Source organism: Haliaeetus albicilla, chromosome 10 (genome assembly GCF_947461875.1).
Source record: "Haliaeetus albicilla chromosome 10, bHalAlb1.1, whole genome shotgun sequence".
Taxonomy (NCBI): Eukaryota; Metazoa; Chordata; class Aves; order Accipitriformes; family Accipitridae; genus Haliaeetus; species Haliaeetus albicilla.
Window position 1 is genome coordinate 38,862,852 of NC_091492.1, and position 13,600 is coordinate 38,876,451.

Genomic DNA, 13,600 nt, shown 5'->3' on the forward strand with positions numbered 1-13,600 from the left:
GCGAGGCACTTCCGCGGTGGCGTGCGGCCGAGGGACGGCGGGGGAGCGCGGCGGCGGGGCGGCAGCGGCGGTGGTCGGCCTTCGCGGTGGCGGCAGGGATGGACGTGACCGGGCCTGAGACCGACTGGCGCAGCACCAACTTTCGGCAGAAGCTCGTCAGCCAGATGTGAGTGCGGGCCGCGGCCTCAGCGCTGAGTAGGCCGCAGGCGGGCCTCGGCCTCTGCCAGAGGGGCTTCAGCGGTTCCCGCTGTTCCCCGCGCCGTCCGCGCCCGGGTGGTTGTGTCCCACCCGGCTCCGCTCCTCTGCGGGTCCTTCCTGGTCCTCCTCTTGCTGCCTGGGTTCCTCCGTGGTCCCCGGTGTTTGCTCTCCCCGGGCCCTTCCGCCGTCCCCCTGTGAGGGGGCCTCGTTACCGGGATTTGCTCAGACCCTATGTGGGGGGTTGCCGTGCCTGTTCTTTGACTTCATTTCTCCGATCCTTCTTCCCTTTCACTTTCCTCTTCCCCAGGAATACTGGCTTCCTGTCCCGCTTGACAGCATCTGCTTTAGGGCTTCGATTTTGGCAGTGTCCATAGCGTTACCAAGTTTGACATATTCTGTCCTATGAAAACTGCTGTTATTATCTTGCATCTGACTTTTTAGGGCAAAACCGAAATAAAAATGTTGGTGATTTAATGTAAAGGTCAGCTTGTTGCCTTTTCAGTTGTCCTTTGTAAAACAATTGCTTTACTTGATTTACTTTGCTGCTCTGCATGTTTCTTCTATTTTCTGGAAGGCTGTTCTACCCTACGAAAGGTGGTTATTACAGAAGTGAAAGCACTGTTCAATGCTTCTAAAGTAATGTTGAAATCCTTATTTGCGTGTGCTTGAAAAGGTTGATCTTGCCTTGTTGCCTATAAGAATCAATATTTCAAAACAGACTGTCTTTTTTTATGACATGTAAACAGTATGCTATTTGACTGCATGTGGTTTTACTCCCTGGCTGTGGGCTTTACTTAAAGTGCTGGTTCAGAAGCAAACTGTTATGGTATTCATTAAAAAAATGTGTGTCTGTCAAAGCCATGCAAGCTTTCTCAGTGCTCAGAACTGATGTTTTACTTTTTAAACTTTCTGCAAAGTCATTAATCTTGTTAGATTAATCTCGTTAGATTAATCTCTTGCTTTTTTTTTCTCCTCTTCTATTGCTTCATCAAAACCAGGAAACAAAAGTGCCCTCAAATGCTGTATAACTTTGAGGAAATAAATATGAGTAAGCAGATACAAACCATAACGCAATAAACCTCTGGTTTTGTGTTTGCCCTGCAAACTGCCTGTTTTTTCTCTGAGCAGGAAACAATGCTGATAAATGTTTCAATAGAAGCATACAGCAAGAGATTAGAAAAATTACTGACTATTTTTTAACTTTAAGGTTAATGCCATATGAAGAGATGACAGTAATCTTAAACTTCTAATTCGTGTTGTGAAAAAGTAGAAATAAAATGTCCTTGGTTTATTGTCTTTTACATATGTGTGCAGATGCTGTGTATGATCTGTGTGCTTTTTGTCATGGCTGTATTGATGTAGCCTTTTTTCTTTTTTTTTTTTTTTAAGATTGTGTCTGTAAGCGATGTTCCTTGCGTTCCATCCAGTTCTGTAGTATACATCATCTGTTTGTATTCACTGTCTTGTTTAAAAAGCAAACAAACTTATTACTGGGATAAGCACACAATGACCGCGACAGATTTTCTTTTTTTTTTTTTTTTCCCCCTGCTAAGTGTGCTAGATATCTGAAAACAACTTGGCTTGGTTTCGTGTTGGTACTTGGAATAAAGTGAAGCTAGCCAGAAGTGGAGTTTATAATAGATAGGTTTGTTGAATGAGAAATAGAAGCAATATATTGGCTAAAAAGACTTGAGCTCTGTATGCAACAAGTTCCTATTTCTTTCCATAAGCTTCCAGTTTTGCCATTAGTGAGGCTTATGTAGTAGGTGAAAGAGAGAGGTAATTAAAATAAATATCTGGTGAATCTGAATCATCTGAAAGTTTTCTTAATTTGTGGGAAGGTTGTTCCTAACAGTTACAAAAATACACTGTCTTACATGTGTGTATATCTTCCAGTTCATCCTGCAAATAGCAACCGATATCTATTTGTCAAGATGAGTATTAACACTTGGTCTTAAAAGCTAACTTAAACGTACAGAACCATTCACATAACTCATTTTGAGTGCCTTGTTACAGCTTCTGGATTTTACCCTTGGGTTTCCTTTACAACACTGAATTTAAGTTGGGGGGTGGGGTGGGGGTGGTTTAGGCTTTTTTTTTTTTTAAAGAGTGACATTATGTGGATGAACATTTCAGGGTTGCTGTGTGGAATAGGTATCCTAGTGAATGTGTCAGTGGTCAATGTGTATGGTTTGGTTATCATCATTTGAGAGAAAACTGCATTTGATGACCTGAGAAGCCCCCTTCAGTATTAGGTTCTTGTGTGACTGCAGGTCCAAGCAGGAGTTTCATACTGTTACATGATCCAGGAAAGCCTGAGCTTAAATAACTGAGGCCAGGGGGAAGCTTTGGCTTCTCCCAGGTTGTTCCAGGAGCCAGTGATGATGTCGGAAGTGTGAATATATACTTGTGCTTGCAAGGTACCCCTTTATTCTGGCCCTTACAGGGAGCAGGCACATACTGGTTCCTTGGGAGTCTCCTTTCTAAAGGCCTTTCCTTAATATGTTTTCAAATGTTGGTGTTGCCTGAAGGACAGATCTGACCTGGGTTATGTGGTGGTAAACTCCATACGTGGTTGTGTACAGTTGCTGCCCCAAGCTACTTCCAGGCTATGTTAGAAGGGAATCATGTTGAGTGTAGAAAAGGTGTGTAACTTAAGTTGTGTGATGGACCATTAATTTTGTGTTCAGCTTTTTGCTTGAAGTTTTGATAAGTATGTTCTGACTTAAGATTGAATAGGTTTAGCTAATGGTTCAGCTGGGTTAGAAGAAAGAGCATGTGTGAACAGAAATAAGGATGGGAATGTGGAGAGCATGTGGAAGGAGGTAGAGGTGGAGTCTGAGGAACAAGCAGGCAGATTAGTGGATCAACTGAAGTTTTGGGGGGGTGGAGGGGACAGGGAGAAAAGATGATCTGCATTACTGCTCTCTGTGAAACACTTCACAAAACCAGTTCATAAAGGAGCCTTAATTTTATATTCCAGCCTAGGTTGTCTGATGAGAATTCAGGCAAAAAAGGCCAAGGCGGCAGATGCTTCTCCCTTTCTGGGACTGTAGAAAGTGAGGGATTAATTTTATAAATGCTAATTTTGGCACAATTGTAAACTGAAGAAGCTACTGCCTCTGCAATACCTCTTCATTCCAAGTGTTTGGGTTGCTATGCAGTGAACCTGATAGGGAAATCTCTCAAAGTTAAAGATAACTCAGGGTAAGTGGTTATTGATAACCTTGGTTGTTCTTCAGTACTGCTGATGGCACAGCCAAACGCTTGTACTGGCACAACTTGGAAGGGGGCGGCTTCTTACCTAGTCACCTCTGCTGGAGGATATCACTTCTGCTGGAAGATATGCTTGTGAAGCTATGAAGGGGTGATTCTGTGTGTAGTGGGAAGAGTTGTTTTCATTACCTTTCTTTCCAGTTCTGCAGTAACACTAGAACAAGGCCTTAGGGAGGCTGGATGGTCCTTTACTTTTCCCTCTGTAGCTGAAGGCAGCGTTCTGGGGACTGAGGCCCTTCAGGCCTTTATGTGTTCTGTCCAGCAAACGTGAATAAAGTAATGTGAGTGATTCCTGGTTTGGGTCTTCTGCTGATCTTTGTTATTATGTGGGTATTCCTGCGGTGAGGGCTGCTATTGATGACATTTGTTATGTCTGATCTGTAACTAACAGAAATGTTGTGTGGGACAGTGTCATGTGCGCAAGATCAAGTGATGAAAGTTTAATGAATTTGTTGGTGTTTACTTGGAGGTTTTTAAACCATGTAATGGGGATAGATGTGGCTAAAGGCTTACCAGCACGCTTTTTTAAAACTTTTTTTTCCCCTGTTGTTGTTTTAATCAAGAAAGGTTTGTTGAACTGTTATTGTGATCAGATAGTCTATTTCACAAAACAGCATTTGGTGATGTTACACGGCTTAATGTGGTGTTGGCCCTGGAAATCATTGCCCTTTTGTGTCATTGGAACAACTGATTCATGCAGTCGTGGTGTGAACTGGATAGGGGAGCTGGTATAGTTTTGAAGGAGAACGTGTTTTGCAAGATTTTTCAGCTAGATCAGCTGGCCAGAGTGAGAGGTTGCACATCATTGGGCTGGAAACAATTTTCTTGGGAACGGAGGGGGAATTCCTGAAGCTGGTCTTGGTGTTGAATGCTTCATGTTGTGAAACTGCAACTTTAACTGTTCTGCATGAAATGAAAAAGGCAGAGTTTTAATGTGCATCTTATGATGCATTTAGTAAGTGATTATGAGGCAGATGAAGGCTGAATTGGCTGGTAGCATCTAGTTTTCAGAGTTTGGTGTTCTGCAAGGATATGATACATTATTTGGTATCCTTAACTCTGTGCTAAACCTATGGCTTTTTTTTTTTTTAGTGACTTTCCCAGTCTTTTAATGTAAATATTATGTTGATTGCAGATGGGTATGTGAACAAAGAACAAGTTACGTGGTTTTTTTTCTTCCTCCTAGTCTAAACCTTTATTGGAATGCTAAAAGATATGAAATGGAGCACTTGGAGTGACGTTATTGGTAATGCAGGTGTAGTCATTATAAAATGTCTTTCATGTAGATGTATATAAAAGTAGATAAATTCTTTACTGTGGATTTTTTCCAAGTTCTTGATACCACATTGATCACAGCCGCTAAGTACTACCTAAATGTTACTTCCTTTACTTGTCTCTGTTTTTTCTTGTCTTTCTGCCTGCTCAGTTCTCGCTGCTTTTAAAATGAGAGGCTTTGTCATTGTATGATGGGACTGAGAAGTTAAGGAGGGTTTAGACAGAGGCTTTGTCATTGTATGATGGGACTGAGAAGTTAAGGAGGATTTAGAGAGTAATGTGGATTTAGAGGCAGCCTTTCTGAAAGTGAAAGTGTTAAAAAAGGGAGATGTCAATTAAGAATTGGATATAGCTTCTTCCTCTGCAGCAGAGCTCCTTTATGAGCAGCTCACTTTAAGGCTTGTTTACACATGGAAGAATAATTATTCTGCATTATGTTTGGATTCTGCTTCGGTTTAAGTAACCTTCATGTATAAACAGCATTTTTTGGTGTCTGCCAGACCACACGGACAAGTTGCTGTGAGAGAGCCTTACAGCAGGTAGCTATGTTCTTCTGTCTTCTACTTTGCAGGCTACAGCAGGTTAGCTGTACGCTACTAGTTTGCAAGGTAAGGGCGTGAGTTGTGGCAGCCTAAGCTCCTGCATTTTAAGGCTATAGCATCTGCTCTTCTCACTTATGTGACTGTGTTACGGAGTTAATTCAGGAAGCTGAACCAGCTTACTGCTCATGCAAGCACCATTCCTGCTGCATGGGGGGTGGTAGAAATTCAGGGGAAAGAAAACAGTAGTCCCCCTTCAGACTGGCTTGAACTTTTCAGGGATCACTACTCTGACACTCATTTAGTGTAGGGTAGCTGCTCATGCAACAGCAGTTACTGAGAACTGAGTTGCTGCGATGTTAATTACAAGGTGAAAGTATTTCCTGGTAACTTGTTTCTGGAATTTAGACTGTAGCTGCTAGGCTGCTTTAAAACAGAGCAGATTTTGCAGTGAAGTGAAATGTTTCCAAGAATGAGAATGCCTGGAGGGTTTGAATAGGGCTGTTCACTTGACTAAACTCCTTGTTTTAGGATGTCTTGTTGCATGTGTCACAGTTGAATTGCTTGCTACTTTTTGATGTACTGAGAATTCACCTTCTTTTCCACCCATGTCCTTAGCAGTGTGTGGCTTTCTGTGGGGTTGGGATGTTTTTTTTTTTTTTTTTTTTAATTTTTTTTTAAAAACTTTTCATCTTGCATGTTCAATATCCCATCCAGAGGGCAGATCTAGATCCAATTTACTAGAGGTGTGATGGAGAAAGGACAGAAAGTCCCCGTGATTCTGGCTGGTAAATGGGAAAGAACAGTAAGGGAATTGAAAGCTTTTTATTACCAAACCTGTTCTTTTTCTTCCTCTCAACTTTCCATGAACAGGGCCTTCTTTTCATCTTACTGCTTCACCTGCTGCTTTCATGTTGATTGTCCCCTCCCTGCCCTGCACTTCACTGCACATCTGGTCTTCTCTGCCCCTGATCAATGCTCCCACTTGTTATTCTCACTCATTGGTCAAGCTTCTATGCCTTTAGGCAATCTTTTTTAAAATTTTTTTATTCTTCCACCTTATGTTTAGAGGATTCTCTTGGAAATGCCTGACACTAGGCAGGCTCAAGTGCATTGTTTGCCAAACGGATTACATTAATCCTGTCATTCAGCTTTCCTCAAATGAATAGGTCCTGGTATTTTGTCAAAATAATACATCAGGTGGTAAAAATAATGACTTGCTTAGCAGTTGTTCTTGAATTTCTGGAAAGAATAGTTCTGTTGGCTTTTAGAAATTAGTTGGCTTTTTTCCATTATTTGAAGGAATTTTAAAGGGTGGCAATTTTAAGGGTGGTCTTTTTGTTTGTTTTTTTTAATCTATAAATGAGAGGGGGATAAAAAGCTGTTTCACAGACCTTTCTAATTACAGAAAGTATTTTCTGATGTCCTCCATTAATACCCAGGCTTGTTTTTTCCTCTTTTTTTTTCAGTGATGACGCTATGAGGAAGGCTGGTGTTGCGCATAATAAATCCAGCAAAGATATGGAGAGTCATGTGTTTATGAAGGCCAAAACAAGGGTAAAGCATCTGTATTTGTTTCCAGAAGTTACTGGGGTGTCAAAAGAAGTTTGGAACAACCCGCAGAAATAGCAGACCCAATGCACTTAGTTAACTGTCTCTGCTTAGAGTACCTAGTTATGCAAAATTTTTTGATTTATATGTGCTCCTTTTACCCTGAGGGGAGGTGAGGTGTTTTGCATCCAATATATGCATCAAACTGGACTTCAGCCCAAGGCAGCTTTGCTGATGCTGCAGCATTTAATGTGTATATGGGACCACAGTTAATTCTTACCTGAAGACTTGTGTGTTGTGAATTGCATAGAATTTCCTTTATCTGCCATGCAGCACCATTCTGTATGACCAGTTTGGTGGTCAGGAGAGACTAAGATATCGATGAAAAGGCTGTGTCAAAGAGTAAGACCAAGGGAAGTGCTCTGGTTTCTCTGAAAGTCTGGTTATCATGTACAATTCTAGACTCTACCAAAATATAAACTTCTTTCCTGAAGCTGTGTTACAAGAAATTGGATATTGTTGCTGTCTCCAAACAAGCCATGTTTGAGATAGAACTTGTCTTGGTGAAACTTTATAATGCTGATGTCACAAATTTATGCCTGCTGATGGCATCCTCACTGGTGAGTTGGTAGTTTCATGGGCAGGAGGGCTATCTCAGCCCTGTGCAGTTTCTTTTATGCATTATGAAGCACACTAATAAAATGCTGCAAAGAATATTTGTCTTTTCACTTCTGACACTTCTATCGTATGTTAGTCAGTGTACCAAGAAAGCAGGTTCAATCTTTAAGAAAAAGGAATTAGCGTGGATAAGAAGCGGAAAATGGATGTATTGCTGTATAATTATTGTCACGTATTGTGATCCTATTAGTGTGACTGTCATGGAGGTTCTTTCCAGGGAATTTTGTGGTTTCTTGGCCTTCTTGTACCACGGACCACAATGACCTATCAGTAAAAATATTCTCACCTAGTTAATGAACAGGCTGTTCCTTGCAACTGAACTGCTCTGAAAAGCCCACAGACATTGTAAAGTAAAATCTGTTATGTTGAGGAAGAATACTGAAGAACCAGAAAGTCATGTTTGCAATGTTTTTATTTCCTATGCTAAAATACTAATTTTCATCTTTAGGAGGAATATCTTTCTCTTGTGGCCAGACTTATTATCCATTTTCGAGATATTCGTAAGTAATCGTTTTGTTTTGGTTTGGTTTTTTTTCTGAGTAATGGGACTGTTCATCCCATCCTCCCAAAAAAAGTAAATTTTAGGGTTTGTGTATGTGGTTCTGCATGTGACTCTTCACAAGTTGCTTTAAAAATTTTCCTGTAATATACATGCTTAATTTCTAAATACTGTTTCTTTTGCATATCCGTCTATAATAGAAAAGTGAGAAATTATTTAAACTTACTACTTTTTCCACCTTCCTAATTTCTTCCTGTATTTTTGCTTTCTTTCCATTGTTTATGTAGCTTTCTGGTTACCAAATTGACTTAGGTTAATGTATTTTGTTAGAACTACAGCAGACAGTGGGTTTTTTTATTTTTTAAATTATTATGTGAATATATTTCTTGTAGAGAGTATATCTGAAGGGCCAGATTTGTGTGACAAGATTAACAAAGGTAATTAATTGTTCTTCCTTTGCAGACAATAAGAAATCTCAAGCCTCAGTCAGTGGTAAGAGCTCTTTTTTCTTTTTCTTATTTTTTTTTTCCTTCACTTACCTCCTCCCCATTTCTAAATAGAACAGCTTAGAAATCAGGGCTGTGGTGTACTAAGAGTAAGAAGGCTGTGGATTCCCTAGCTGGAATATTAAATGCTGCTGGAGGAAAGGAAAGGTAGCATAATAGTCTTGGAGTTGTTCAGTGATGAGGGTGACAGGCATGGACAGTGTTTTGGATGTAGAACAGGAAATTTGTTTCTTTCCCCGTTTGTACTTTGTTAGCTCACAACACTAAGAATCTTGAAAGAACAAGAGTGATTGAAAATAATCTGCTGAACAGCCCAGGTTTCTCCCCTTTACCAGCTTTGGGTTTCTCAGTGTTTGTTGCATGAGAGGCAAGCATTTGTGGGGCATACATGCTCTGCCATTTGACTGAGATTAGATCTGATGATGTCTTCTGCCTCTGTGCTAGTTCTTACAGCAGTGTCTGTTAGGAACATAGTATGACCCTCTGTTTTTATCCCCCTGTAGCCTAAATATGCAGTGTCTGTGATGGATTAACATCCAGCCTAGACAATTGGAATTATTTTATAAGTATTCCGAAGAAAGAGGAGGTATTGCATTCTGTACCTGATTAATATTGCTTCTGCACCCCATGTTGTGTTTTGCCCTCTTGAATTACCATTCCTGCTTTGATTTTACTTTTCTGCGTGCCCAGGATTCAGATTATGACAATCATCTTGAAAGGCACTGAATTTATTCACTGCATAATAAATGTAATGTTGGGGGGGAACTGTATAGTAGAGTACTTCCTCTGGTCTGAACACTGCTTCTCCGTGTTGACCTCAGGAGGAAGAGGCTAATTGGATCCACAGTGGGACTCTCTTCTTGGTTTTTGAGGTTACAGGCTGGATATCGTCATGGAGTTTTGTTGGCAGCCTGTTTTGACTTGCATATAAATTCAGAGGTGGCTAATAAGTTCCTTTTCTGTAATGTATTTAGAATCTATTTGGAACTTTGCAAATCTGAAGTACTTTAAATAATCTCCACTCTATTTACAGAGAGGCAAGGACGTGCCAGAAACCTCTTGTCTCACAGGCAGAGGAGTGAATGTTAGATTCTCAGGGTATTGGATCTAGTCATGATCTGAAGCTAACAGATCAGAGGGTGGATGGTGGAGAACAGAGGATTTTGGGGAGGCAATTGCATGGCTGCTGCATATTGGTAACTATTTTCTTTGTAGATCCAATGAATGCCCTGCAGAATCTAACTGGAGGTCCCCCAGCAGGGGCGCCTGGAATGGGCATGGCTTCCCGAGCTCAAGGAGCACCGATGAGTGGGATGAGTGGCCTTGGCCCAATGGGGCAACAGATGAGTCTCCCAGGGCAGCAGCAGCCTCCTGGAACCTCGGGAATGGCCCCTCACGGTATGCCTGGTGTCTCTACAGCTACTCAGCAGAGTAAGTGTTCAGTTTGCCTCAACCACTAAAATTGTTAGATCGGCCTTTTAGTACGTAACTCTTTTCCACAAGGAAAGGGTGCTGAAGAGATTTCATACTTCTGGCTAAAGCAGCCAAGTGAACTGCAGGAAGAACTGATTTCAAATACTGCTACCTGATGGGATAAATGTCTTCCTTAGTATAGTGAGGAACAGTCTAGCTGTTGTAGGAGCAAATGCTTCTTTTGTCCTACAAGATGTCAACTTCAGAACTTTGTTTTCGTACAGCACACCTATGTTTTCCATAGGTCCGGTGCTTCCTGCTGGTGACCTCTGTGCATATTTCCTCCTGCACGTTTTTACATTCTTTATCGAGGCTGCTGACTCAATATAGGCAGTGAGAATTAGAGGTTGGTAGTAGGAAGTGTCATTAATTCTGCTGTTAATGTGCCTCATCCATTTGAGGAAGCAGAAGTATATGCTGCTCATGAAGAACATTAATGTACTTTAGGGATTATCTTCAATTATTATGAATTATACTGGGTAACTGTCTCTCGCACTGGTTGGGTCTCACGTTTTGAGTACAGTCTACCTTCTTTTTAGCCCAACTTCAGCTTCAGCAGATAGCGCAGCAGCAACAGCAGCAGCAGCAGCAATTCCAGCAGCAGCAGGTGGCTTTGCAGCAGCAGCAATTCCAGGCCCAGCAGTCAGCCATGCAACAACAGTTTCAGGTCCAGCAGCAGCAGGCGGCAGCAGCTGCAGCAGCCCAGCAACAGCAGCAGCAACAACAGCAGTTGCAAGCCGTCCAGCAGCAGCAACAGCACATGCTGAAACTGCAGATGCAGCAGCAGCAAAACCAACAGCAGGTGATGACAAACAATTACAATGGCAATTGAGGTGATCGATGTTCAGTTACTTGTCAAGTGAGGCTTGGCTTGCCTGGAAGTACTGAATATCAGCTCTGCCTGTTATTAATGCATTTCCACTCTAGGGTAGGACTTCCGTTTAGACTGGCAAGTTAACTGGCAAAAATATGTCACATCCCAGAGGAAAGGCTTAACAGTTGTTTGGTTGCTTTCTTCTGTCATAGCAACAGAGAATTAAAACCTATGTCTCTTTCTCTTTATAAACATCAGGATAGTTTTTCATTCTAACAAGAACAGGGATGTGGGAAAGAACTAAAAGCCCTTGTGTTACTCTAGAAATAGTGGCTGTTTTGTCATTGTGTGAATTACACATTGCCACTTTAAAAAATGTGTGCTGAGCACATCATATATATGTATCAGCCTTAGGCACCAAAGCAGAAGAGGCAACTTCAGCTGTCATGCTCTTGTGTGGTTTCTGGTAAACAGTGGTGCTGATGCAGGCTGGTTGGTTTAAAGAAGTGCTTCTGAGCTCATTTGTACAGGAGGAGCTGATGGACTTCATCTTTGCATTTGAAAACTGTTTTAGTAGCGAGACAAACTTGTAATATTGAAACCATGGGATGTGCACTATGTAGAATTCCGATACACCAAGAGTGAGTGGTTAAGAGGGTTGGGCTTTCCCTTTGGACTTAAAACCTCAGCCCGATGTATTATGATTCTGCTTGCTCTTGGTTTATGCTATAAAAATAAGGCTGCTATTGCATTGCTGGAAGCTTTAGCAGCCTGGCTTTTCCTGCTTTTCAGATGCAGCAGCAACAGCAGCAGCAACAACTACAGCGAATTGCCCAAATGCAGCAGCTGCAGGCAGCACAGGCTATGCAGGCACAACAGCAGCAACAACAGCAGCAGCAGCAACAACAGCAACAAATACCACAACAACAGATACAGCAGCAGCCACCTCAACAAGTAATGCAACAGCAGATGCAACAGATGCAGCAGCAACAACAGCAGCAGCAGCAGCAACAACAGCAGCAACAACAACAGGTTGCTCAGGCACAACAGTCGCAGCTTCCACCACAATCGCAGCCTCAACCCCAGCCCATGGTATCTCAGCCACAGGCAATCTCAGGACAAATTCCTAGTCAGGTTATGCCCGTTACTCTTACACCACAGCAATTAAAAGCAATGCAGGTAAGGGCTAGTGACCAGCTGATTGTTGGTTCATTGTGATCCTCTAGAGAAATAAAAAAATCTTCTACTTTTGCTAATAATGAAGTAGGAAAAAATATAGCTTGTGAAGAGATCTGTAGTTAGCATGTTATGAGTATGGAGGGTTTAAAGGTTTATGTCTGGGCCTGCCAGTAGAGAACAAGTTTGTGTCTTAAGAGTAGGACTTCTGGAAATCTGTGAAAACGATTTATGCAGCTAATATTTAAAAATAATTTCTTGTCTTACTCTTGAATGGACAAGTAAAAAAAAGAAACAAACTCTGGTTAAAGAAAAATCACCTCCATGATGCTAACTGTTCTAGAACACGAGCAAGTGCTTTGAAGTGCTTTGCGCATGTGACTGGAGCCAGTGTTGGCTCTCTAACATGCTGGCTTTGCTTCTGCTGCCATGTTTAGACATTTTGGTCAAAGTTTAAGATAGCAGTAGTTCCTGCCTTGAAGAGAATGTGGACAAGACAATAGTTTTACTCAGTTGAACCTCTTGCTGGGTCATCCTCTTAATGGTGCAGCTTTTTGAACTGTTGCATTGGTCAGTTTCTTCTGGGCTCCGTACGTGCTGTTGAGCAAAAGCTCAGATGTAATCCCAAGACTTGCCTTTCTTTGGGCCTTGCTGGGGAGAAGTGGAGTATCAACCACACGAGAAAATATTGACTCGCCATGGATGAGTTGATACATCCACTTTGTGCTCCTACCAGCTAAGCTAGGAGTAGTTAGATGTCATATACATCACACTGACAGTCATAATGAATATATAAACATTTGAAATGCTGGTCATTGGTAGGTGCTTAATACAGTGTGCTTGAGGGAAATCAACACCTATGTGGTTAACTATGTTTGCCGGAAGGTTGAAGTATCTATTATTGTCATAGGAAGACCTGATAGTACAGGGAAGAAGGTACAAGAAGTCTTTGAATCTTGGGTGCACAGTCTATGGGAAGACTGTTCTAAATGTTAGAAACATGGGAACTTGTTTTCATATAGAAGGCTCAAAAACTCTAGAGTATGTTTGTGAAGCTGATCTTGTCTCCACACCCTTTTTTATGAGTAGAGTCAATACAGTTGAAACAGAAGTGTCATACCCTAATCAGATATGTATGTTTACTTCGTTCTTTCTTTTCATACTCAAGGTAAGAGCTCAGCTGGTCCAGCAGCAGCAGGCAGCAGCAGCAGTGCAAGCAGCTCAGGCCCAAGCTGCTCAGATGGGAGCTTCAGGGCAGGTAAGGGCCCAGGAGCCAGTATCACTAGTTATAGGCCTGTAGCAAGTGCATGCTAGAGATGAGCATGGAGATGGGTTTCTGGTGGCTTTCTGATGAGGGGTCTGACATCGGTCATCCCCTTTATAAAGGTGATATGGGCTTTTATGCTGTTTCTCCTTTGCCTGGAGTCAGAGGCAGGATTTCATTGACAACCTCTCTGTGCATGCTCTCTGTCCCGAGTAGGTAAGATTGTTGCCTGTACTGACACAGGAATGCACATCAATAAGACGGGCCTACTGTGGTCATGCTACAAGTCTGACTGTTGGTACCTGGACTGTATCATCTCTTCTTTCGTTAAACTTTCTTAGGTGACTTCTT

The 13,600-nt window shown here is 41.8% G+C and overlaps 1 protein-coding gene across 3 annotated transcripts in view; it reads left to right on the forward strand.

Annotated features, from left to right (window-relative positions):
• The window catches only part of MED15 (mediator complex subunit 15), a 30,388-nt gene continuing 16,788 nt past the window's right edge, over positions 1-13,600 (forward strand). For 2 of the 3 annotated variants that reach the window (XM_069795124.1, XM_069795125.1), the window contains exons 1-8: positions 1-166; positions 6,758-6,845; positions 7,966-8,017; positions 8,479-8,508; positions 9,738-9,953; positions 10,535-10,797; positions 11,602-11,988; positions 13,154-13,243. In XM_069795124.1, coding sequence (XP_069651225.1) covers positions 99-166; positions 6,758-6,845; positions 7,966-8,017; positions 8,479-8,508; positions 9,738-9,953; positions 10,535-10,797; positions 11,602-11,988; positions 13,154-13,243 — 1,194 coding nt within the window. In that variant the 5' untranslated portion in view covers positions 1-98. The remainder of the gene's footprint in view (positions 167-6,757; positions 6,846-7,965; positions 8,018-8,478; positions 8,509-9,737; positions 9,954-10,534; positions 10,798-11,601; positions 11,989-13,153; positions 13,244-13,600) is intronic. The other variant, XM_069795126.1, reaches the window with a different exon arrangement.